Source organism: Rhinoderma darwinii, chromosome 11 (assembly GCF_050947455.1).
Source record: "Rhinoderma darwinii isolate aRhiDar2 chromosome 11, aRhiDar2.hap1, whole genome shotgun sequence".
NCBI lineage: Eukaryota > Metazoa > Chordata > Amphibia > Anura > Rhinodermatidae > Rhinoderma > Rhinoderma darwinii.
The window spans coordinates 88,952,506-88,978,181 of NC_134697.1; the positions used below are offsets into that span (position 1 = coordinate 88,952,506).

General features: G+C 44.2%; 1 protein-coding gene across 1 annotated transcript in view; it reads left to right on the top strand.

Annotated features, from left to right (window-relative positions):
- The first annotated feature begins 435 nt into the window (after nucleotides 1-435).
- Nucleotides 436-25,676, top strand: part of LOC142663002 (uncharacterized) — a 38,606-nt gene continuing 13,365 nt past the window's right edge. Inside the window, exons 1-8 of the mRNA XM_075841296.1 lie at nucleotides 436-528; nucleotides 7,843-7,967; nucleotides 8,040-8,195; nucleotides 8,312-8,467; nucleotides 10,714-10,831; nucleotides 11,840-11,955; nucleotides 12,122-12,233; nucleotides 23,114-23,868. Of these exons, the coding sequence (XP_075697411.1) occupies nucleotides 7,887-7,967; nucleotides 8,040-8,195; nucleotides 8,312-8,467; nucleotides 10,714-10,831; nucleotides 11,840-11,955; nucleotides 12,122-12,233; nucleotides 23,114-23,868 (1,494 nt within the window). The 5' untranslated portion in view covers nucleotides 436-528; nucleotides 7,843-7,886. The remainder of the gene's footprint in view (nucleotides 529-7,842; nucleotides 7,968-8,039; nucleotides 8,196-8,311; nucleotides 8,468-10,713; nucleotides 10,832-11,839; nucleotides 11,956-12,121; nucleotides 12,234-23,113; nucleotides 23,869-25,676) is intronic.

Sequence of the window (25,676 nt, forward strand, 5' to 3'; positions counted from 1 at the left end):
CCCTGCTGCATTAGGGCCCCAGACGGTTTCAACATTATTCTCCCGGACACCCGACTCATAATAATAAATATAATCTTCATTTATAGAGCTCCAACATATTCCGCAGCACTTCAAAATTCAGAGGGAACACGTATAGACAATATCAGACATTACATAGTGACAAACAAGATGAGTGAGGACCCTGATCACAAGAGCTTACAATCTATAAGGAAATAAGGGGGACACAAAATGTAAGAAGTGTTTGTCAGTACATCGCTCCTCCATCTTTTCAACACAGGGGGCAGTAACATAAAGCTGCAGGAGCCGACACCAGCCGGTATCTGTGTATGACGGACATGAGGTGTATTGGGGTGCGAGGGATGCTGCCGAATGACGGGGGTCAAGTTCTCATGACTAATGTAAAGGGGGGGAGTTAGATTAGGGAATGTTACAACTCCATGACTCCTCCCACACATGTGACTGATCACATGATCATGACATCATCAAAGGTCCTTTAGCCCACTGAGGTCTTACATCTGCTGATAAGTGGTGAGTATTATTTATTGTTCCTGTGATGGTTACATTGTGTATAATAATATATCTATATGTCGTATGTGTATTATAGACTGTGTATATCTGTCTCCTTCCTCTGTGGATTATAAGCCCATGCGGGCAGTGCCAGTGCCTTCACTCCTGTCCCAGTATGTTACTCAATAAGCCGATGTTTTTATTGTCTCAGGTTGTGTATTGAAACCCTTCTGTATTTCCTATGTACAGTGCCCAGGAATTAATGGTGCTTTAAAATAAATAATACATATCTATAGTGTGTATCATGTATAGTGTATATCTACAGTGTGTATTGTATACACTGTGTATATCTATAGTGTGTTTTGTATACAGTGTATAGATCTATAGCGTGTATTGTATACACTGTGTATATCTATAGTGTGTATTGTATACAGTGTATAGATCTATAGCGTGTATGGTATAAAGTGTATAGATCTATAGCGTGTATTGTATACAGTGTATAGATCTATAGAGTGTATTGTATACATCTATAGCGTGTATTGTATAGATCTATAGTGTGTATTGTATACAGTGTATAGATCTATAGCGTGTATGGTATACAGTGTATATATCTATAGTGTGTATTGTATACAGTGTATAGATCTATAGCGTGTATGGTATACAGTGTATAGATCTATAGCGTGTATTGTATACAGTGTATAGATCTATAGAGTGTATTGTATACATCTATAGCGTGTATTGTATAGATCTATAGTGTGTATAGATCTATAGTATGTATTATATACAGTGTGTGTGTGTATATATATATATATTAGGACAGGGTTGTATACAATGTTGTTATATATCTGTATCTATAGACATGAAATAGGTGTGTGTGTGTGTGTATTATATACAGTGTATATCTATATTGTGTGTCTGTGTATATATAGTACAGGGTTATATATAATGTACAGTGTTTAGCTGTAGTGTGTGTATATATATATAGCGTGTATTATATACAGTGTGTGTGTGTCTATATATATATATATATATATATATATATATAGCGTGTATTGTATACAGTGTATAGATCTATAGCGTGTATTGTATACAGTGTATTGATCTATAGCGTGTGTGTGTGTATATATATATATATATATATATATATATATTAGGACAGGGTTGTATACAATGTTGTTATACATCTGTATCTATAGACATGAAATAGGTGTGTGTGTGTGTGTGTGTATTATATACAGTGTATATCTATATTGTGTGTCTGTGTATATATATAGTACAGGGTTATATATAATGTACAGTGTTTAGCTGTAGTGTGTGTGTGTATATATATATAGCGTGTATTATATACAGTGTGTGTGTGTGTCTATATATATATATATATATATATATAGCGTGTATTGTATACAGTGTATAGATCTATAGCGTGTATTGTATACAGTGTATTGATCTATAGCGTGTGTGTGTGTATATATATATATATATATATATATATATATTAGGACAGGGTTGTATACAATGTTGTTATACATCTGTATCTATAGACATGAAATAGGTGTGTGTGTGTGTGTGTGTATTATATACAGTGTATATCTATATTGTGTGTCTGTGTATATATATAGTACAGGGTTATATATAATGTACAGTGTTTAGCTGTAGTGTGTGTGTGTATATATGTATAGCGTGTATTATATACAGTGTATATATATATATATATATATATATAGCGTGTATTATATACAGTGTGTGTGTGTGTGTATATATATATATATATATATATTAGCTTGTATTATATACAGTGTGTGTGTGTGTGTATATATATATATTGTGTATTGTATACAGTGTATAGATCTATAGCGTGTATTGTATACAGTGTATAGATCTATAGCGTGTGTGTGTGTGTGTGTGTATGTATATATATATATATATATATTATATTAGGACAGGGTTGTATACAATGTTGTTATATATCTATAGACATGAAATAGGTGTGTGTGTGTGTATACATAGTCTGTATTATATACAGTGTATATCTATATTGTGTGTGTATATATAGTACAGGGTTATATATAATGTAAAGTGTTTAGCTGTAGTGTGTGTGTGTGTGTGTGTGTGTGTGTGTGTGTGTGTGTGTATATATATATATATATATAGTTAGTACAGGATTGTAGGTTATGTATCTGTATCTATAGATATATAACGTAGGTGTGTTATATACAGTGTATACCTATAGTGTGTGTGTGTGTGTATATAGTACAGGTTTGTACATAGCTTTAGCATACCTCCCAACTTTTGAATTCGGAAAAGAGGGACATTTTAAGCCACGCCCAATATCCCGCATAAACAGATCAAATCACGGCCAGATCCTTCTGCAAATAACACTCGCACATTCTCACTGCGGATCTCTAGACTGTCTGGATATCACAGATATTATGGATCCGGTTATATCGTTTTTGTGTTACTTTTCCTATCTTGGGTATAACATTTGCTCATCACGGCGGCAGCAGCGGCAGGACAAACCAAAAGGCTGAGAACAATGAAAGTCAAGAGGGAGACCCTGTGGTGGATGACTCTTCAATTGACAGGTAGCAGAGTTATATGATGGGGATTTTTTTTTTCCAGTTGTGTAACTCTTCTACCGGTCAATGGAAAAATCATCCACCAGAGCCCCCCTGTAGATCGCACCAGACACCGCCCCCCTCCCCTGTAGATAGCTCCAGACACAGCTCCCCTGTAGATAGCTCCAGACACAGCTCCCCTGTAGATAGCTCCAGACACAGCTCCCCTGTAGATAGCTCCAGACACAGCTCCCCTGTAGATAGCTCCAGACACAGCTCCCCTGTAGATAGCTCCAGACACAGCTCCCCTGTAGATAGCTCCAGACACAGCTCCCCTGTAGATAGCTCCAGACACAGCTCCCCTGTAGATAGCTCCAGACACAGCTCCCCTGTAGATAGCTCCAGACACAGCTCCCCTGTAGATAGCTCCAGACACAGCTCCCCTGTAGATAGCTCCAGACACAGCTCCCCTGTAGATAGCTCCAGACACAGCTCCCCTGTAGAAAGCTCCAGACACAACTCCCCTGTAGATAGCTCCAGACACAGCTCCCCTGTAGATAGCCCCAGACACAGCTCCCCTGTAGATAGCCCCAGACACAGCTCCCCTGTAGATAGCCCCAGACACAGCTCCCCTGTAGATAGCCCCAGACACAGCTCCCCTGTAGGTATCTCCAGATACAGCCCCCTGTACATAGCGCCAGACACAGCCCCCCTGTAGATAGCTCCACACACAGCCCCCCTGTAGATAGCTACACACACAGCCCCCTGTAGATAGCTCCACACACAGCCCCCTGTAGATAGCTCCAGATAAAGCCCCCCTCCCCTGTAGATAGCTCCAGACAAAGCCCCCCTCCCCTGTAGATAGCTCCAGACACAACTCCTCTGTAGATAGCTCCAGACACAGCTCCCCTGTAGATAGCTCCAGACACAGCTCCCCTGTAGGTAGCTCCAGACACAGCTCCCCTGTAGGTAGCGCCAGACACAGCCCCCTGTATATAGCGTCAGATAAAGCCCCCCTGTAGATAGCTCCACACACAGCCCCCTGTAGATAGCTCCACACACAGCCCCATGTAGATAGCTCCAGATACAGCCCCCCTCCCCTGTAGAAAGCTCCAGACACAGCTCCCCTGTAGATAGCTCCACACACATCCCGCCTGTAGATAGCTCCAGACACAGCCCCCATGTAGGTGGCTCCAGACACAGCCCCCCTGCAGGTGGCTCCAGACACAGCCCCCCTGCAGGTGGCTCCAGACACAGCCCCCCTGCAGGTGGCTCCAGACACAGCCCCCCTGCAGGTGGCTCCAGACACAGCCCCCCTGCAGGTGGCTCCAGACACAGCCCCTCTGCAGGTGGCTCCAGACACAGCCCCCCTGTAGATGCCACATTGCCACCAGAGCTGAGAGCGGTAGAGGTAGCCGGCCCTACTGCTGCCACTCTCCGCTCTGCTTTTGAAATCACTCACCGTCAGAAGTCAGTAGTCCTGCAGCGGCGTTCTCACTAATGTCGATGCCGGCCCAGGAGTGAACCAGTCCAGTCCTGGTCCACTCCCGTGCCGGCATCGATCGCAGTGAGAACACCACCGCAAGACTCCTGCCTTCTTCTGATCGCTGCTGCAGTCAGCAGCGATTAGCTGTTTGGATGCAGCGACCAGCGGGACATTTTGCAGACTGCCGGGACGGTTGGGAGGTATGGCTTTAGTATATTATATCTGTGTATGTATAGATATGTAATATAGGTGCATATATAATGTGTATTATATACAGTGTGTATCTATAGTGTGTGTGTGTCTATAGTATAAGATTATATATAATGTTAATATGTTATCCACTGAATGGCCTCTTTATTAGGGACACCTTCCCTTTTAATGATTGGAGCTCTACTGTATAAAAATTAGACACATAACCCCCAACTTTGAACAAGGCCTGGTCATTGATTCTAGACTAGCCTGGGCCAGCCCGTTATTCCTAAGCACAAATGGGCAATAACCGCAGACGACCAGTTAGAGTGCCATTACTGTCTTAAGGGAAACAGAAAGGAAAGACTCCAGTGGGCAAAAGGCAGCGAAAATAAATCGCCTGGTCAGAGAAATCCAGATTTCTGTAGCACCATGCTGATGGGAGGGTCAGAATTTGCTGCAAGCAGCATGAATCGATGAACCCTTCCTGTCAGGTGTGAACAGTACTGGCTGGTGAAGGTGGAGTAATGGTGTGGGGATTATTTTCTTGGCGCACCCTGGCCTAGTATATACATACTAATCCTTCTCAATGATTAGAATATCATCAAAAAGTTAATTTATTTCAGTAATTCAATTCAAAAGTGTCTCTCATATATTCTATAGATTCATTACACACAGAGGGATCTATTTCCAGCATTTTTTTTCTTTTAATGTTGATGATTATGGTAACAGTTAATGAAAACCCAAAATTTTGTGTCTCAGAAAATTAGAATATTAAATAAGCCAAATTTCAAAAATGATTTTTAATACCGAAATGTCGTCCTACTGAAAAGTCTGTCCAGTATCTGCCCTCAATACTTGGTCTGGGCTCCGACTCTGCATGAATTACTGCATCAATGCGGCGTGGCATGGAGGTGATCAGCCTGTGGCACTGCTGAGGTGTTATCAATTCCGTGTGGCATGGAGGCGATCAGCCTGTGGCACTGCTGAGGTGTTATCAATGTGGCATGGAGGCGATCAGCCTGTGGCACTGCTGAGGTGTAATCAATGTGGCGTGGCATGGGGATGATCAGCCTGTGGCACTGCTGAGGTGTAGTCAATGCGGCATGGCATGGAGGCGATCAACCTGTGGCACTGCTGAGGTGTTATCAATGCGGCATGGCATGGAGGCGATCAGCCTGTGGCACTGCTGAGGTGTTATCAATGCGGCGTGGCATGGAGGCGATCAGCCTGTGGCACTGCTGAGGTGTTATGGAAGCCCAGGTTGCTTTGATATCGGCCTTCAGCTCGTCTGCATTGCTGGGTTTGGTGTCTCCCATCTTCCTCTTGACAATACCCTATAGATTCTCTATGGGGTTTAGGTCAGGCGAGTTTGCTGGCCAATCACACACAGTGATACTGTGGTTATTACACCAGGTATCGGTACTTGTGGGCAGGTGCCAAGTCCTGCTGGAAAATGAAATCAACATTTCCATCGATCTTATCAGCAGAGGGAAGCATGAAGTGCTGGGAAATGTCCTGCTAGATGCTGCGTTGACTCTGGACTTAATATAACACAGTGGACAAACACCAGCAAACTATCCCCAAACCATCACTGGCTGTGCAAACTTCACACTGGACCGCAGGACACTTAGATTGATGCCTCTCCACTCTTCCTCCAGACTCTGGGGCCGAGATTTCCAAATGAAATGCTAAATTTACTTTCATCTGAAAACAGAACTGTGGACACTGAGCAGCAGACCCGTACTTTGTCTCCTTAGCCCGGGTAAGACGCTTCTGACGTTTTCTCAAGGAATGCGACAGTTGTAGCCCGTGTCCTGGATATGTCTGTGTGCGGTGGCTCTTGAAGCACTGACTCCAGCCACAGTCCTCTCCGTGTGAATCTCCATCAGATTCTTGAATGGCCTTTTCTTGACAATCCTTTCAAGGCTGCTGTAAAGGATCTGCCAGACACAGCTTCTGTGTCAACGCGTGTGGGTAAACAGTCTGCACCTGCTCCTAAGTCTGAGAGAGTGACACGATCTGCTACCAGTCAGGCTGGGAGGCTGAGGAGTGGGAGAGCCTATCACAGCCTGGCCAGACGGAGCTAGCTCCCGCCCTCTGTCTATTTATACCTGCATTTCCTGCTCCTCCTTTGCCTGTGATTGTGTTTCCTGGCTCTGCTACTGCTGCTTGAACATTTTGTCCTCTGCTTCATTTTGACCCTGGCTTTACTGACAATTCTCCTGCTCTTCGTTTGGTACCTTGTACACTCCTGGTTTGACTCGGCTCGTTCACTACTCTTGTTGCTCACGGTGCTGCCGTGGGCAACTGCCCCATTTCCCTAACTTCTGTGTACCCTTGTATGTTTGTCTGTCGTGCACTTATTGAGCGTAGGGACCGTCGCCCAGTTGTACGCCGTCGCCTAGGACGGGCCGTTACAAGTAGGCAGGGACTGAGTGGCGGGTAGATTAGGGCTCACCTGTCTGTCTCCCTACCCCGTCATTACAGCTGCGGTTATCCCTGTTGCTTGTGCACCTTTTTCTACCACACTTTTTTCCTTCCTCTCCATTATATGCTTGGATACAGCTCTCTGTGAACAGCCAGCTTCTTTATCAATGTCCTTTTGTGGCTTACTCTCCTTGTGGAGGGTGTCAATGACTTGACAGTTGTCCAGAAGACAGTCAGCATCTTCCCCATGATTGTGTAATCTACTGAACCAGACTGTTGGACCATTTAAAGGCTTAGGAAACCTTTGCAGGCGTTTTGTGTTGATTCGCTGATTACAGTGTCACACCATGAGTGACCAATCTTCAACTTTTACCCAATATTCAAATTTTCACAGAGACTAAATTTTTGGTTTTCATTAACTGTTCCCATAATCATCAACATTAAAAGAAAAAAAATATGCTACACACCAACACACTAGAGGGAAACATTCAATGTAACTGAATTGTAGCCTTAAACACATGGCTCCTACAGTTTACTCCAATAGTTAATGTTCATTAAGAGGCTGTGCTCTTTTTAGTTTATATATTCCAGTATGAATTTTCCTTTATAACTTCCAATTAGTGGGATCGTATACTTCATATAGAATGTTTTATAACTTGCTCTCGTTTCCCTCAGGTTTCTTAAGGAGAAAAATAGATCTTCTCCTGACTGACCTTCTAATGATGGACAAGAACAGAAATGGGATGACTGAGAGAATATTAAACCTCACCCTAGAGATGATCTACCTGCTGACTGGAGAGGTGAGGGATTCTGGGAAGATGGGAGAGGTGAAGGGAATATATAGAGTGACATCAATGTCTCTCCATTTACAGGATTACATAGTAGTGAAGAAGAGAACTGAAGAGGGTGAAGGACGGAGAAGGAACCAGGTTCCTATCACAATGTCTCCACCTCAATCACTAATACATAAGAAAGATCAGGAGATCCTGGACTTGACCAACCAGATCACTGAGCTGCTGACTGGCGAGGTGAGGGATTCTGGGAATTATATCCCATGTCATGACTTGTATCTTAATACATCAAGCACATGACGGGACAGGTGACGGGAATGTATAAAGTGACATCACTGTCTCTCCATGTACAGGATTACACCGTAGTGAAGAAGAGAACTGAAGAGGGTGAAGGATGGAGCAGGAACCAGGTTCCTATCACGATGTCTCCACCTCAATCACTAATACATAAGAAAGATCAGGAGATCCTGGACCTGACCAACAAGATCACTGAGCTGCTGACTGGAGAGGTGAGGACTGCTGGGAATACCGGGAGGGAGGTGTGTGAATGATGACTATAACCTTGTGTGTGGATGACGACTATAACCTTGTGTGTGGATGATGACTATAACCTTGTGTGTGGATGACGACTATAACCTTGTGTGTGGATGATGATGACTATAACCTTGTGTGTGGATGATGATGACTATAACCTTGTGTGTGGATGATGATGACTATAACCTTTTGTGTGGATGATGATGACTATAACCTTGTGTGTGGATGATGATGACTATAACCTTTTGTGTGGATGATGATGACTATAACCTTGTGTGTGGATGATGATGACTATAACCTTGTGTGTGGATGATGATGTCTATAACCTTTTGTGTGGATGATGATGACTATAACCTTGTGTGTGGATGATGATGACTGTAACCTTGTGTGTGGATGATGATGACTGTAACCTTGTGTGTGGATGACGACTGTAACCTTGTGTGTGGATAACGACTGTAACCTTGTGTGTGGATGACGACTGTAACCTTGTGTGTGGATGACGACTGTAACCTTGTGTGTGGATGACGACTGTAACCTTGTGTGTGGATGACGACTGTAACCTTGTGTGTGGATGACGACTGTAACCTTGTGTGTGGATGACGACTGTAACCTTGTGTGTGGATGACGACTGTAACCTTGTGTGTGGATGACGACTGTAACCTTGTGTGTGGATGACGACTGTAACCTTGTGTGTGGATGACGACTGTAACCTTGTGTGTGGTGGATGACGACTGTAACCTTGTGTGTGGTGGATGACGACTACTGTAACCTTGTGTGTGGATGACGACTATAACCTTGTGTGTGGATGATGACTACTGCAACCTTGTGTGTGGATGATGACTACTGCAACCTTGTGTGTGGATGATGACTACTGTAACCTTGTGTGTGTGTGGATGATGACTACTGTAACCTTGTGTGTGTGTGTGTGTTGTGTTGTGTGTGTATCAAGCCGTTCAAGCTAGGACCTTAAATAATATCTGACACTTTGCTTTAAAAACCAAAAACCAAAGACCATGAGGGGGGGGGGGGGATAGTTTGGGTCCCATTCAAGATATTGCCAAAGAGAGACGGGCACAACCAATTGATATCTAGGTCAGCATGTAAGGAAATACCATATCAAGCTAGAAATAAATGTATAAAAGACTGCACCTCTTAGATCGTAGCAAAATCTATATTCCATAACAATAAGAAAAAACATTTTAAAAACAATTAAAAAGTGTGCAAACATGTGACTAACCAGACCTTCAATATGGAGAAAAGCAAATAACCAAATATACAATACAACCAAAAAGAAAAAGTGATAGCATAACCCAGTACCTGGGCAGCGAATTGGAATAATCCCATATCATTACAACACGCAGTATCAAGGATGCAAAAAATTCAAAAAGGGTTTAGAGGTTTTTGTAAACAGGCCTGTTCAATGCCCCATGGCTCCATTTGGGTAAAGGAACCCCATGGCACAGTACTGGCATCTTTTCCATGGGTGAGTTTCTAGCCACTATACGTCTGTTTAACCAGATTGCCCATAGACTAAAAATGTCCGGACGGTCCGCGCTTGATGGGGTTTGCCCATCAGGGATATTTATGGCATGTCCACAGAATATGCCATAGATGTCAGATTGTTGCAGATCTCACCTCTGGGACCCGCAATTATCACTAGAACGGGGCCCCCTAAACCCGTTCTACCTTTCTGTGTTTCCGCTGCCACTTGTAATTTCCGACAGTGTAATCAGAGAACAGCGTAGCTAGCTGAGCTACTCTGTTTCCGTAACTGCCATACATTTCTATGGGAATTACGAGCGTATGTCAATGAGCTACGCTGTTTTCGGATTACATAGTCAAAAATTACAGGAACCGAGAACGGTAGTATGTGGTCAAGGGGGCCCCATTCTAGAGATAGGTTTGAGTCCCAGAGGTGGGACCCGCATCAATCTGACGTTTATGGCATATCCTGTGGATATGCCATAAATGTCCCTAATGGGCAAACCCCTCCAACCCTAATGGGCGAACCGTCCGGACATTTATAGTCTTTGGGCAATCCGCAACTGCTTAAACAGACGTAAAGTGGGTAGGAACTCGCTCATGAAAAAGCTGCCAGTACCGTGCCATGGGGTTCCTTTATCCAAATGGAGCCATGAGGTATTAAACAGGCCTGTTTAGAAAAAAATATTGCATGGATGACCCCTATTTCCCACTGAATTTGTATGTTTATGTCATTCAGGTTCCTATAAGGTGTCAGGATGTCACTGTCCATTTCTCCATGGAGGAGTGGGAGTATATGGAAGGACATAAGGATCAGTATGCTGACATCATGGATTATCCGACTACCACATCACCAGGTAAGAAAAGAACTTGTCCTTAAAGGGGTCGCCCGAGATTCAAGAAATGAAACGGACCACAGGAAATGTTATAAAATAAAAAAGCAAACATTACTCGCAAGTTAAATTATGTCCTAGTTTACTTTCCTGGAGCGATAACATGCCATAAATATACGTGACCGCTGCAGCCAACCACTGTTATTACTCCGAGAAAGTAAACAAAGACCAGTAGGGGGCACCGGAGCATCGATGTGGGATCGGCAGGGGCTTGAACGCAGAAATGTCATGTTATGTTTTTTTTTTTTTGTTTTTTTTTTTATTACATCAGGTTCTTTTCTTAAACTTTCGGAAAACCCCTTTTAAATGAAAACTTAAGTTCACAAAGCACAGCCTTATAACAATTTAGTTTTCTTAGGCTGTTCTTGCATATACGTTTTTTGCTGTAGTTAACAATTTTTTATATACTTCTTTTTTTTAAATTCTCCAATATTTTTCTGTAATAAAAAAAAACATAAAATTCTGCTGCATCACTGCAATAAAAATGGCATGTGTGAATAACGCAAAAAAAAACTGTAGTAGTTCATAAATGGCAGAAAAGTATAAAAATCCGAGGCCATTTTTGGAAATTAAAGGTCTGCTACAATTTACAGGTCAGTTAAGTTGTGGAATTGCCACGTGTTACATGTGGATTCCAACTGATTATCACATATAAACAATGTCCCAATTTTCTTAATATTGACATGAAATTTTCGCGTTTAGTTGGCTAAAATTGCATCTAAATTTTTAAAAGGCGTACAACTTTTAAAAAAATCTGGTGCATTTCGAATTTTCTGTTTGAATTACCTTTTACACTGGCTATAAGCAGCCATACAATTTGAACTCTGCTTTGTGCCTTTTTTTAATGTTTTGTCAAGTAAGGCAAAATGTAGCCAGTTTTGTCCCAAATTTTTGTTTTGTTTTAGAGGTGACTTTTAAACCCATGCAATTTATGCCAAAATCTGCCATTACATGAATAATTGTGGATTACAGTCACTGTGTTTTCTGCAGTTGAACCCAGTAAGGAAGAAACACCAGAGAGATATCCGAGTCCTCTGTACTCCAAGAATGATCCAGAGGAAAGTCACAATGTCCCGCAGGATCATCAGGTAGATGGAATTACTAAATGCTGTCTCAGGTCATTAATTTAGCATTATTCTATTTTTTGTTCTTAAAATATTTAGGGAGATGATGAACTGAATTTTTGGTTTATTTTTTAACTTTTCCAACGGTTTTCTTAATTTTACATAATTTGTTCCATATGTGGTGAATTAGGTTACACATCTGACTGATATAAAAACTGAAGACATAAGAGAAGGAGAAGAAGAGACATATGAGGATGTAACTCAGTGTAAGGAGGAGGAAATTCCTACAGACATCAGCACCGGTAAATGATAAGCATTAAATGCTGTAAAAGGTCACATATCCTCCTTGTTTAGTCTTGACAGTAATTTTTTATTCTATTTACTTCTATGTCATGTGGGGGCCCTGGACCCATCATCCCATATTAGGTCCCATGAACACGACCGTAAAATCGTCTGTAATTACGGGTCCATTCATTTCTATGGCCTACGGGAGGGTGCCTGTGCCGTAGAAATCTGCCGTAAAAAATAATACATGTCCTATTTTTTTTATTTTACGGACCGTGCTCCTATCATTTATAATTAGCAGGGAAATTTGCGTAAATTGTGGGAATTTCCCTGCAGCGAATATAACAAAAGAAAAATCAAAACATTATTCTCCCCTCCTCTGGTGCTTCCCTTGTCGCCTATGGTCTCTGTACACCCGGCTTCAAGCAATATCCAGAAATATTGTGTCATCACTTATTTACACGTCATCGATGGAGGCTGGGTGTACAGAGAGCGGCGGGACCTGAGAAGCGTTGCCAAGGGTGTAAAATGTTTGGAGCGTGGCCTAGGTTCTGATGTGAGAGGACACAAGCTCCGTAGCTCCTGCTACAGACTTCCTGACATTATAATGTACATCCTGATATCTCTTGCTAATGTATCTGCAAAGAGGCAGGACCTGGTATCTACGGTAGAATGTTGGGGTAGGTAAGCATTCTTGGCCTCCTTGGGAATACACAAGGTTTTAGATCTTATCTATTGTTATTGGAGAAGGTACCAGATTGACATTTTTAGGTATAAGGCCTCATGCACACGACAGTAGCACACATCAACACGGAAAGAAAACGAAAGGCACAAGTAACTCACCAGTGGACAAGCGAAACCGAACACCAGAGATAGTAGAAGATGAAGACTATGCACAAATGGAGTGGACGACAGATGAATAGCATTCAATCAGTTTAGGGTATGTTCACACGGCAACACAAAATACGTCTTAAATTACAGAGCTGTTTTCAGGCGAAAACAGCTCCTGAATTTCAGACGTTTTTCACGGCGTCCATTACGGACGTAATTGGACCTGTTTTTCAATGGAGTCCATGAAAAACGTCTCAAAGTGTCCTGCACTTCTTTGAAGCGGGCGTAATTTTACGCGCTGTCTTTTGACAGCGACGCGTAAAATTACAGAACGTCTGCACAGAACATCGTAAGACCCATTGCAAGCAATGGACAGATGTTTGCCGACATATTGGAGCCATCTTTTCAGGCGTAATTCGAGGCGTAAAACGCCTCCATTACGTCTGAAGATAGGTCGTGTACACATACCCTTACAGACAAATAAACGGTGGATAGGGTTTATAGCACTCACTGACCCTATTTGTATGCTATCCCACAGCAGGGCAAGACCACAGTTTGGCAGCAGACCAAACGGACAGGAAAGGCAAACAAACCAGTGGAACTGCTGATCCCAGGATTCAGTTTAAACCGCTCTACAAAAACTAGATCTCTCAGAAGACCAACAGGTCTCACAGTACAAACAAATACACAAAAAAACAAGGAGTAGAGTCCCAAACAAGAATCTGGAAAGAGTTAGCACATGCCAGAAAAAGTATAACCAGCACCTGAGTAATCCAGGCGTGAAGTTTATATAGGCCCAAAAAAGCTAAATAATGACCAAATCCAGATTCAGACCAAAGGCATTGCCTGACAAAACCCAAACACAGTAATAACAGAATCATTGATGAGCAGTAGTCCTCCTGCTAATCGTAAGGGGGGGGGGGTTATTGTTACGTTTTGAAAGTTTGTATTGCTTCTCAATTCTGTTTGCCTTGAAAAAATCCTTATTTTGAACTATCTGGACTTCCGGATTCTGCTGCGGATCCGCAGGTAATCCGATACCATAGGATTTGTTGCAGATTTCTTCTTGCTCTCTTAGTATAATGGGAAAAATCTGCAAAAATTCACACCGCAGGTCAATTTCTGCGCCGAATAATGTGCATGAGGGTGAGTTTTGTTAAAATGTCATCCACTTTGCTACTACTGTATGCTGCTGTGAATTTTCTGTCCGCAAATCCGGATGGAAAATCCATTAGAAATCTGTTTTATGTGATTGTAGCCTAAAACCATTGACATGAAAAACATTGATTATCTCGCTACAATGGCAAGGGTAGGATTTACTGGGCAGCAAGTGAGCAGTCAGTTCTTGAAGTTATGCAGGAAAAAGTGTCAAGCGTAAGGATCTGACAGACTGACAAAAACCAAATTGTGATGGCTAGACGACACTCTACACAACGGCAGGGGGTGTTCCGGTATGCAATAGTTCATACCTACAATGGGTGAACTGGCAACAGGATCTTGCACGCCCAAGGCTCAGTGAGTGATGTGTGTGTGGAGCAAAGACTAGCCCGTTTAGTTCAAGTTACTGTCGCACATATTGCTGAAATATTTAATGCTGGTTACGATTAAAAGGTTTCGACACACAGGGCATTGCAGATTGCTGTCTTTGAAGCGCCTACAATGGACACGTAAGCATCAGAACTGGACCATGGAAGAAGGTGACCTGGTCTGGTGAATTACCTTTTCCTTTACGTCATGTGGCCTGCTAGGTGCGCGTGCGTCGCTTACCTGTGGAAGAGATTGCACCAAGATGCACTATGGGAAGAAGGCAAGCCAGCAGAGGCAGTGTGATGCTCTGGGCAATGTTCTGCTCTGACCTGGGATTTAAGAGGATAATACTTTGACACGCACCACCTACCTAACCATTGTTGTAGGCGAAGTACATTCCTTAATGGTAACGGTATTTCCTAATGGCAGTGACCTCTTGAAGCAGAATATTGCTCCCTGCCACACTTCAGAATTTGTTCAGGAATGGAATGAAGAACATGACCAAGTTCAAGGTGTTAATTTGGCCTCCAAATTCCTCAGATCTCAATCTGATCGAGCATCTGTGGGATGTGTTGGAAAAACAAGTCTGATCCATGGAGGCCTCATTTTGCCGCTTACAGGACCTAAATGATCAGCTGCTAGCACAGGGCCAGAGTCCGCACCCGGCGAACCCGGGCACTTGGCCGCCGGGTGCTGACTCTGCCATCATGGCTTTTCCAGGAGTGGAATCCCCGGCCAGAGGCTGGACGGGGATTCTGCTTCTAGAGTGAGCCTGTCTAGGAGGCAGGGTAAGTAGCACTGTAGCAGCCATAGCGGCTGCCACAGGGCCCGCAGCATGAGGGGGCCCATGTCGCCCGCCGTCATGGCCCCCACATGCCCAGTGGCCCCCCTAGCAGCCGCTATGGCTGCTAAAGCGGTAGCGACGCCACATTCTCCCTGCTCTGCCATTTACTACACTACAGACTCCCAGTAGCTAATAGCGCTCTGCCCGGGACACCGGCTCTGGGGAAGCCCCAGGCATCACTGTCAATATATGGACAGTGATGTCAGAAGGAGAGACGGAGTCCCAGGCAGAGCACTAGAATCGGCTCAGCTCCGTGACTCTGTCTCTGGGGAAACCCCTGACATCACTGTCCATATATATGTCAGGGGCTTCCCCAAAGATGGAGTACCGGAGCAGACTCTTTACTAGCGGTCTGCCCAGGACTTCAGCTCTGCTCCGGACAACTCTTTCCTTATAAGGACAGTGATGTCAGGAGCAGAGCAGGAGTCCAAGGCTGAGTGCTAGTAGTTCTTTGCCCGGGACTATGGCTGCCCCTGACAACACTTTCTGGATAGCAAAAGTTTCCTCCTGGCACAGATCTCATGAAGATCTAGTTTGTGCAGACTCTTTCTAACGTAGATTCAAGCCATGTACTTTGAGATTAGTATTTTGATTTCTTTTTCTTTTTTAACTTGTTCTTTTTAACCCATTCACCTATATGTGACGTTAACATACATGGGCGTTAATATGAAGTTGGGCCCTCTTTTGTGGCTATAACAGCCTCCACTTTTCAGGGAGGGTCTTCTACAAGATTTTGGAGTGTCTATTGGACATGGAGGTTTGGCTCGCAATCTGTGTCTCAATCCTAAACGTTTTTTGTTAGGGATCAGGTCAGGGTTCTGTGAATTCAAGAGATCTGTAGTGATGGGCGGGCACTGGGATGGCAGCAGGCTGGTATTATGCGGCTGGGAAGGGCCAAAAACCATGGCCCTCCCCACCCTTGTAATGCTAGGCTGCTGCTATGTTGTACTAAAAAAATAAAAATAAAACGACGTGGTGTCCCCTCCATTTTCATAACCAGCCAAGTACAACATAGCAGCAGCAGGCTAGCATTACCAGGGTCGGAAGGGCCACTGTTTCCGGCCTCTCCCTGCCTAATAATACTAGCCTGTGGCCGCCTCAGTGCCCACCCATCACTACAGATGGTCAGGTACCCTACCTTACCCGGCTCTTCCCAGCACCCCTGTTGGCGGTGGCTACCGGGGTATCAATGGGGGGTTAGTTGCAGCCTTTTTACTGGCTCACACTAAGCCCCACCTTAGTAATGGATGTGGTCTATCAGACAACTGCCATTACCAAGATGCTATTAAAGTATTAAAAAAAGAGACACAAGAAAATATTTTCTATTGAAATAAGAACTCCCCCACACAACCCTCTTTGACAATTTTATTTGAAAAAAAAAAAGAATCATCGAAGTAGTCCAACGAATCTGCGACGTCCAAGCAGTCCCGTGGAACCTGCAAAACGAAAAAAAAATAAAGTTTGTAATATGAAGAATAAAAAAAACTTCTCACTTCTTCCCGGCGCTGCAATAGAAACTAGACGTCAATGAAAACTAATTCTCCTTCATGTAACTCTGCTACCTGTCAGCAGAAAAGTCATCCACCACATGGAAAAATGTTTCCCCATCATGTCTGATTCCCATGTGTTTCTTTGTGGTATTCCATCATGGGGAAACATTTTGGGGATGATTTTTCCCACGAATGATAGCAGAGTTACACAACTGGAAATACAATTCCCCATCATGTAACTCTGCTACCTATCAATTGAAAAGTCATCCACCACAGGGTCTCCCTCTTGACTTTCATTGGTTTCAGACTTTTGGTTTGTCCTGCCGCTGCTGCCGCCGTGATGAGCAAATGTTATACCCAAGATGGGAAAAGTAACACAAAGCCGATATAACCGGATCCATAATATCTGTGATATCCAGACAGTCTAGAGATCCGCAGTGAGAATGTGCGCGTGTTATTTGCAGAAGAATCTGTCCGTGAGTTGATGTGCTTATGCGGGATATTGGGCGTGGTTAAGGGCGTGGCTTAACATGTCCCTCTTTTCCAAATTCAAAAGTTGGGAGGTATGATTTAAAGAGAACCTTTCATCTCCCCATACATGTGCAGCTGAGTTCAGCATGTAATGGAGAGGGCTGCACAAACCCTGGGGAACTTTACAATTTTTTTCTACCTCCCTCCGTTATTTAGATATCGGTGCCGTTATATTTGGCGCTTGATATTTAAATAACACCCTGAACAGTCAATGGGGCGTGTACTGTCAAGGGGCTGTGACACTGTCCAATCAGATATGGACAGTGCCACAGCAAGAGCGAGGAGAGAGTGTGTGCGATTGCAGTATTTTCATCCGAACTGACAAGGGGGCGTGTCATTGCTACGGACAGTGTAAGAGCTGTGGAGAGGAGAGCGCGCATGCACGATCTCATCTCTTCAGCTCTTGTGAAAGATCAGTCTTGTTCTTTCTCTGCCGAAATGGCAAGGGGGTGTGTCACTGCTTCGGACTGTGTAAGAGCTGGGGAGCGCTTATGCTGTCCGGAGCAGAGACACGCCCCCTTGCCAGTTCGGCAGACAATACAAGACTGATCTCTCGCAAGAGCTAAAGAGATGAGAGCGCGCACAGCTCTTACACGGTCTGTAGCAGTGACACGCCCCTTGCCAGTTCAGCAGAAGACTAATCTTGAAAACTGAAGAGTGAGAGCATTTGTGTGTGCGCGCACGCACACTCTCTCCTCGCTCTTGCTGTAACACTGTCCATATCTGATTGGACAGTGTCACAGCCATAGTAACACGCCCCCTTGCCAGTACACACCCCGTTGACTGTTCAGGGGGTTATTTAAATATCGGGTGCCAAATATAATGGTACCGATAGCTAAATAACAGAGGGGGGGTAGAAAAAAAATGTGAAGTGCCCCAGGGTTTGTTCAGCCCTCCCCATTACATGCTGCACTCAGCTGCACATGTATGGTGAGGTGAAAGGTTCTCTTTAAGGCCTAATTTGGTGATTTACACAGCACTGGTTAACAAATGTAGAGGCTCTGAGGTCAAATAGTAAAAGAAACCCCTGAGAAGTGACCCCATCTTGAAAACTACACCCATCAAGACATTTATCAAGGGGTGTAGTGAGCTTTTTGATCCTACAGGTATTTTTTTGTTTTTTTTTACCTGGCTTGTCAAAAAATGGTAGACCAGGTGATCAAAAAGTTGTATGTACCAGTAAACACAACAGCTCGCCCTTCAAAAAAATAACCCTCACACCGCTCAATCGACGAAAATATAAAGTAATGGCTCCCTGAATGTGGTGAAACAAAACAATATATATATTTTTTAACATATATTTTCTTTGTAAAAGTAGTAAAATATAAAATAAGTATATAAATTTAGTATCCCCGTAATTGTATTGACCCGCAGAATAAAGTTACGTTTAATGCAGATTTTGCTTGATTGGTTTTTTGTCGCCAAGACCCAGAGGCACCAGTACAGTAAAGACCCCTTAAATGAGACTTCATTTGGGAAACTACATCCAGTGGCAGATTAAATAGACGATAGGCCCTGGGCAGTGGCGGATTAAGTAGATTATGGGCCCTCGGCTGTTACCCAAACTTGGGCCACCCTTCCTCACCGCCGCTCTGCCGCGCCGTAACTATTTTTAACACTAATTTTTTGGGAAAGCATTAACAGTGTTACGATTTCCCTTGTCACAGGGCTGTGTCCCTACATACTGACAGTATCATACTGTGCAGGGACACAACCTCCTGACAAGGGGAATTGTCTATCAGTCCTGGACTGCTGAAAGACTTTGTGAAATACAAGGATTTCCTATAATAAATATGTCAGGAGAGGTGACAGATTCTCTATAAATCTAGTGACTCACAGGTGAAGACGTCTCAGATTCTAGTAGTTTTTTTTCCTCTTTTCTTCTCCATCCGTTCCAGCGCTCATGACGACTTCTCCCGGCCATGACTCATTTCTGCAGAATTTGCCACTCAGACGTCTCCTCGCTTTTCCAACATTTCCACACCTATAAACGAAATTAAAGTTATCATGGTGCCACATGCTGTACCCCTAAATATAATCGCACCAAACACTGCGTGCCTGAATATAATAATACCACACACTGTAAAACACCACATACACACAGCCCCCTGTACATAGTGCCACACACAGCCCCTGTAGATATTACACACCCCCATAGATATCGCCATGCACAGCCCCCTCTATATATCACACATCCCCCCGTAGAGAGCGTTACACACAGCCCCTAAAGATAGTGCCATACAGCCCCCCTGTAGAGAGCACCACACAGCCCTCCCCCTCTTGTAAATAGCACCAAAAAGCCCCCCCTATAAAGAGCGCCACACACATACCACTGTGGATATAACTATACAGCCCCCCCTTGTATATAGTGCTACACAGCCCTCCCCCTTTGTATATAGTGCCACATAGCGCTCCCCCTTGTATATAGTGCCACACAGCGCTCCCCCTTGTATATAGTGCCACACAGCCCTCCCCTTGTATATAGTGCCTCACAGCGCTCCCCCTTGTATATAGTGCTACATGTACACTCTTAAAAACGTTATATTATATAATGTATGTGTGTGTATCAGTGTGATTGATTGATTTTATTAAAAAATATTTTCACTTTTTGAGATACAGCTGCTTTGTATCCTGTATCCGTCAGGTCAGCAGGACTGACAGGATCAGTGACATGCAGGATCCACCTCAAATCTATCACATCTTAGATTATAATTTAGCGCAGGGCCCGTCTCACTGATCCCGTCAGTCCTCCTGACCTGACGGATACAGGATACAAAGCAGCTGTATCTCAAAAAGTGAAAATATTTTTTAATAAAACGTAATTACAAAGTTGCCCCAAACACACATTTTTATTAAAAAAAATTACAAATAAAAATTTAACTGCTGAGAGCTCTATGGGGGGGGGGGGAAGAGTTATATTGCGATGGGGTCTAACCACCTGACTGCAGGCAGAGGGCTCTAGGAATAATCCCGCCTGCAAAGGGGGGGGGGGGGGTTGAGCGTCTAACTGACTGAAGAGAGCTCTATGGGAGGAAACTATTATACCCCCATAGAGCTAGCTGCCGTCAGTTAGATGGTTAGCCCTCCCCCTTACTGCATAATCCCCCACCTAGCGTCGGCCAGTGACTTTAACCAGTTCAGGACCGGGCTATTTTGAGCCTTCAGGACCAGACACCGTTTAGACATTTTTAGCACGCGTTCGTTAAATGGCTATAACTTTTTTTATTTGTTGGGCTAACGACGTGAGATTTGCGATGTTTTTTCCGTAGACAATGCAGGTTTCTTTTTTTATCGTTTTTATACAAACCTTTTTTAATATATTACATGTCTATATTAGGGTAATTGGGTCAGCGCTAGCGTTACAACAATGATTGGCTGGGGTGGGTATTTTATGTGTATTTATTATAAAAAAAATTTTTGCACTTTACTTTACTATTATTTTATTACTATGGTCTGTCCATCAAAGGTCAAAAAAGACCTTTGGGGAACTTAATATATATTTTTTTCTTTCTTTTACACCATGTTTTTCCACTGTAACTGGGGCTGCACAGCAGCCCCAGTTACAGGGGAAATCAGCCCTCTCATAGTGACGATTGTCACTAATAGGGCTGTGCTGGGTCTACTAAGACCCAGCAGCAGTCTGTCAGTAACGGCACCCGGCGATCATGTGACCAGTCACATGATCACCGGGAGGAATAGAGACAGCGCCACGGCTGCTGTCTCTATTCCTATACATAGCGTTCATTGAGCGCTGTGTAAAAAGACATCGGAGAAGACAGAAGCAGCTAAAGCTGCTTCTATTTTCTCCTCAGGGTCCCCGGCAGTCACTGACAGCCGGAGACCCGACATTCAGCTGCCCAATCGCGCGGGCAGCAAGCTAAAACCAGAGCCGTAAAACGTCTATGGCTCGGGTTTTAAGGACCCTGACCGCTGGCCGTAAAAATACAGCCAGCGGTCGGGAACCAGTTGGGCAGGAGGATAAACCGGCAGCCAGTACTAACCTCAGCGACCGTGACCGCCCGCCCGGCTCTTCTCTTCCAGCTTTGGAGTAACAGAACAGCCGTCCGTCGCTGTTCTGTTACTCAATGGCGGCGCCCGCACTGTCAGGGAGGCGTGTCCTAAGCACTAGCAGACGTGCTTAACGCCTGCTACCTACCCCTATTCCGGCCAATTTTCTGCTCCTCCCCATCTCCGTAGCGGCAGTTAGCAGCGCTAGCGCGCTGAATAGTTTTATAAGACGATGTGCGGTTCGGGCTGCCATGGGCCCCCTGGGAGCCTCGGGCCCCGGGCGGCCGCTTGAACCGACCATATGATAATCCGCCACTGGCCCTGGGCTGTTACCCAAATATGAGCCCCCGTTCTCCGCTGCCGCGCCGTAACTATTTTTAACACTACCTTTTTTTGCAAGCATTAACAAATGGGTGTTACGATTCCCCTTGTCAAAGGATTGTGTCCCTACATACTGACAGCCTGCAACCATCGCTGACAGTATCACACTGTGCAAGGACACATCCTTCTGATAGGGGAATGGTAACACCCATTTGTCTATCAGTCCTGGACTGCACAATGACTTTTTGTGAAATACAAGTATTTCCTATAATAAACGAGTCAGGAGAGGTGATAGATTGTTTATAAATGCAGTGACTCACAGGTGACTTCTCAGATTCTAGTAGATTTTTTTTCTTTTTTTTTTCTTTCTTCTCCATCCGGTCCGCATTACGAGTTCTCCTGGCCATGACCCATTTCTGCAGAATATTCCACTCCGATGTCTTAGGCTCCTGACTTTTCCAACATTTCCACACCTATATACGAAGATCAATTTCTCATGGTTCCACACACTGTGCCCCTAAATATAATCGCACCATACAATTAGTCCCTAAGTAAAATAGTACCAAACACTATGCCCCTGAATATAATTGTCAAACACTAAAGTAAAGCACCACATACACCGTGCCCCTTGTAGATCGCGCAACACACAGTGCCCTCTGCAGATAGAGCCACACACCGCACCCATTGATATAGCGCCACCCCCTGTAGTTAGTACCACACTTACCTGTCTCCGTTCCAGCGCTATCCTCTTCTCAGACGATGAAGGCCAGGTCTCTTCTGACCAGGAAATGACACAAGCGGCGCGATGATGTCATCTCAATGACGTCATCACACCGCCTACATAAAAAAAGGCAGAATTGCGGGGATGGGAACCGATGGTTCCCTTGCTAGTGATGTCAATTGTATCCACGTCCTTTAGACGCAGATAAAATTTATTCCAGGGGCCTCCAGTTTTGTCACTGTTTTTGCCACGATTCGTGGCAAAAGCGTGACAAAACTGCAATGTGGTCTTTGGGTGGAAATGGGCACCCCAGGAGCCTCGAGTCCCGGGTGGCCGCCGATAAGAGACCTATGGAGATCTGCCACTGACTACACCCCTTAGGGCATGTGTAGTGAGCATTTTGACCCCACAGGTGTTTTATAGAATTTATTAAAATTGGGCAGTGAAGATGAAAAACACATTTTTGGAATATTGACTGTGTAATGATAAAAATAGAGACGTTATTTTATGGGTTGAAAATGGTTTTAGTCATTGTATGGGAAGCACCATGTAGGAATTTTTTTAAATATCTAATTTATTGTATTTTGCAAAATATTAATTATAACCTGTTTCTATTTGCAACAGATAAATGCACCAAAAATGTGGTGGGACATCTTCTTCTTTTATCTCCAGATTATGAAGAAAAATCTAACAATATCACAGAAGATAATTGTGGGAAACCTTCCACAACACTTTTTACCACAAATATGCTGTTTGTCCTTCACAGCGGAGATCTATCTACTGATCCCACTAATCACAAGGAACCTTCATCTGGTCAATCACAGATTGTTAAACAAAGTACAGGCTATAAATGGGGCAAAATATTTACATGTTCTGAATGTGGGAAACATTTTAAAAGGAAATCTACTCTTTCTATGCACGAAAGAAGTCATACAGATGAGAGGCCATTTTCGTGTTCGGAATGTGAAAAATGTTATCGCCGGAAATCGCATCTCACTGTGCATTACAGAAGGCATACAGGAGAGAAACCATATTCATGTTCAGAATGTGGGAAATGTTTTATACAGAAATCAGTTCTTGTTCAGCACCAGAGAATTCATACAGGGGAGAAGCCATTTTCATGTTCAGAATGTGGGAAATGTTTTACTCAGAACTCAGATCTTCTTAAACATCAAAGATCTCACACAGGGGAGAAGCCATTTTCATGTACAGAATGTGGGAAATGTTTTGGCCAAAAGTACGATCTTCTTAATCATCGGTTAATCCACACAGGCGAGAAGCCATTTTCATGTTCAGTATGTGGGAAATGTTATAACCATAGATCAGCTCTTGCTCAGCATAAGAAGCGAAGCCATTTTAATGTTCAGAGTGTAGCAAATGTTTTACCACAGATCTAGTGCTCCAGGGAAAGCAATTGGATTAAAAAAAATATCAGAATTCTCTTTTATTTTTAAAGGAGTTGTCTCATTACGAGCACCATGTCCACCACAGCGGAAGCGCTAGTAACTACCTCCTTCCCCTCTATGATGTCCATGTTTTCTAATAGGTCATATAGACCGGGGTTGTCCTGAGGGGACAACACCTTTTACTCTTGTGTATGTGTTGTATATCCCATCAAATTGAAATGGCGTACTGTTGAGCCAACATCAGAACTTGGCTCCCTGTTCAGCTCAAGACACCCTGCAGCATTACACCGCGTCAGCAAGAACTCCAAGGCCCCTATCGTCTTTCTGACCATAAGGACACAAGAAACCTTGCTTGCTGTTCCCTACTGACGGTCATTAGTGCCCGAGAAAAAAATGCAGTCCGTACATAGGCCCTACACAATAAATAGTGGGAGACATGCCATCACAACCTTTAGCGCACTTACCACTATTTCTTCCACCGATCCTGCATCCAGGTCCCACATTTGGGATCTCCACTACCTACTAACATAACACTGACTCATAAGATCCCTCCAGGCCTAACCCTATAACATGGCTTCCTTGTACTGACACCCACATCTTCCAAGTAACGCTTCACAACAGGGCATTACACAGTGTTACCTCTGTCCCATTGAGCATATAAATCTTTTCACATTACTGCCTCAGCTTGACGCAGGTGGTTTACACCATAATGCCACCTTACCTGGCTCGACCTCCCTAAACCAGCCTTAACACTCAGTGCTGTTAACACTACCTCCTAAGGGCTCATTCAGACGAGCATATATGTAGTCCATGTGACGGCCGTTAAAACAACGGCCATCACACGGACTCGTACTTCAATGGGGCCGTTCACACGACCGTTGTTTCAGCAGAGCGTGTGAAGGGTCCGTGAAAAAATAGGATGTCCTATTTTTCTTGCGCTTTATGCATCCCTCTATAGGCTCTATTCTATGGGGGATGCAGCACGGGTACACCTCGGATGTGAAAAACAACTTTTTGCTACGTTCATCTGAATGTAGCCTTAGTGGCTTACTTTGAGTAACTCTAACCTACTAGTGATGCTTAAGCTGGCCATACACTAGAGATTTTGGTCAGCTGAAAAGGACCATTTAGACCAGGGGTCTCAAACACGTGGCCCCTGGGGCTGTCATCTGCGGCCCCTGGGGCTGTCATCTCTGCTCCGAGACTCTGGAATTCCCTGACATCACTGTTCACGTATGAAGTCCCGTGAAGAGCGCTAGCATAGACTCTGCTCTGGGACTCTGGAATTCCCTGACATCGCTGTCCATATATGGACAGTATGTCAGGGTCTTCCCCAGAGCGGAGTTCTGGGTAGAGCGCTAGTGTCGGCTCTGCTCCGGGACTCTGTGGAATTCCCTGACATCGGTGTCCATGTTTGGACACACGATGTCTGGGGCTACCCCAGAGCCTGAGTCCCGTGTAGAGCGCTAGTATAGGCTCTGCTCTGGGACTCTGGGGAAGCCTCTGCCATCGCTGTACATACATCGACAATGATGTCAGGGGCTTCCCCAGAGCAGGAATCCCAGTGATGTCAGGTGTACAGCTGGAGTCCCAGGAAGAGCCTACTAGCGCTCTGCCCGGGACTCCAGTTCAGGGGTTGCCCCTGACATCTCTGTCCATATATGGACAGTGATGTCAGGAGCAGAGCTGGAATCCCAGGAAAAGTTCTAGAAGCGGCTGTGCTCCGGGACTCCAGCTCTGGGCAAGCCCCTGACATTACTGTGGCAGCATCTGCGGAGGGC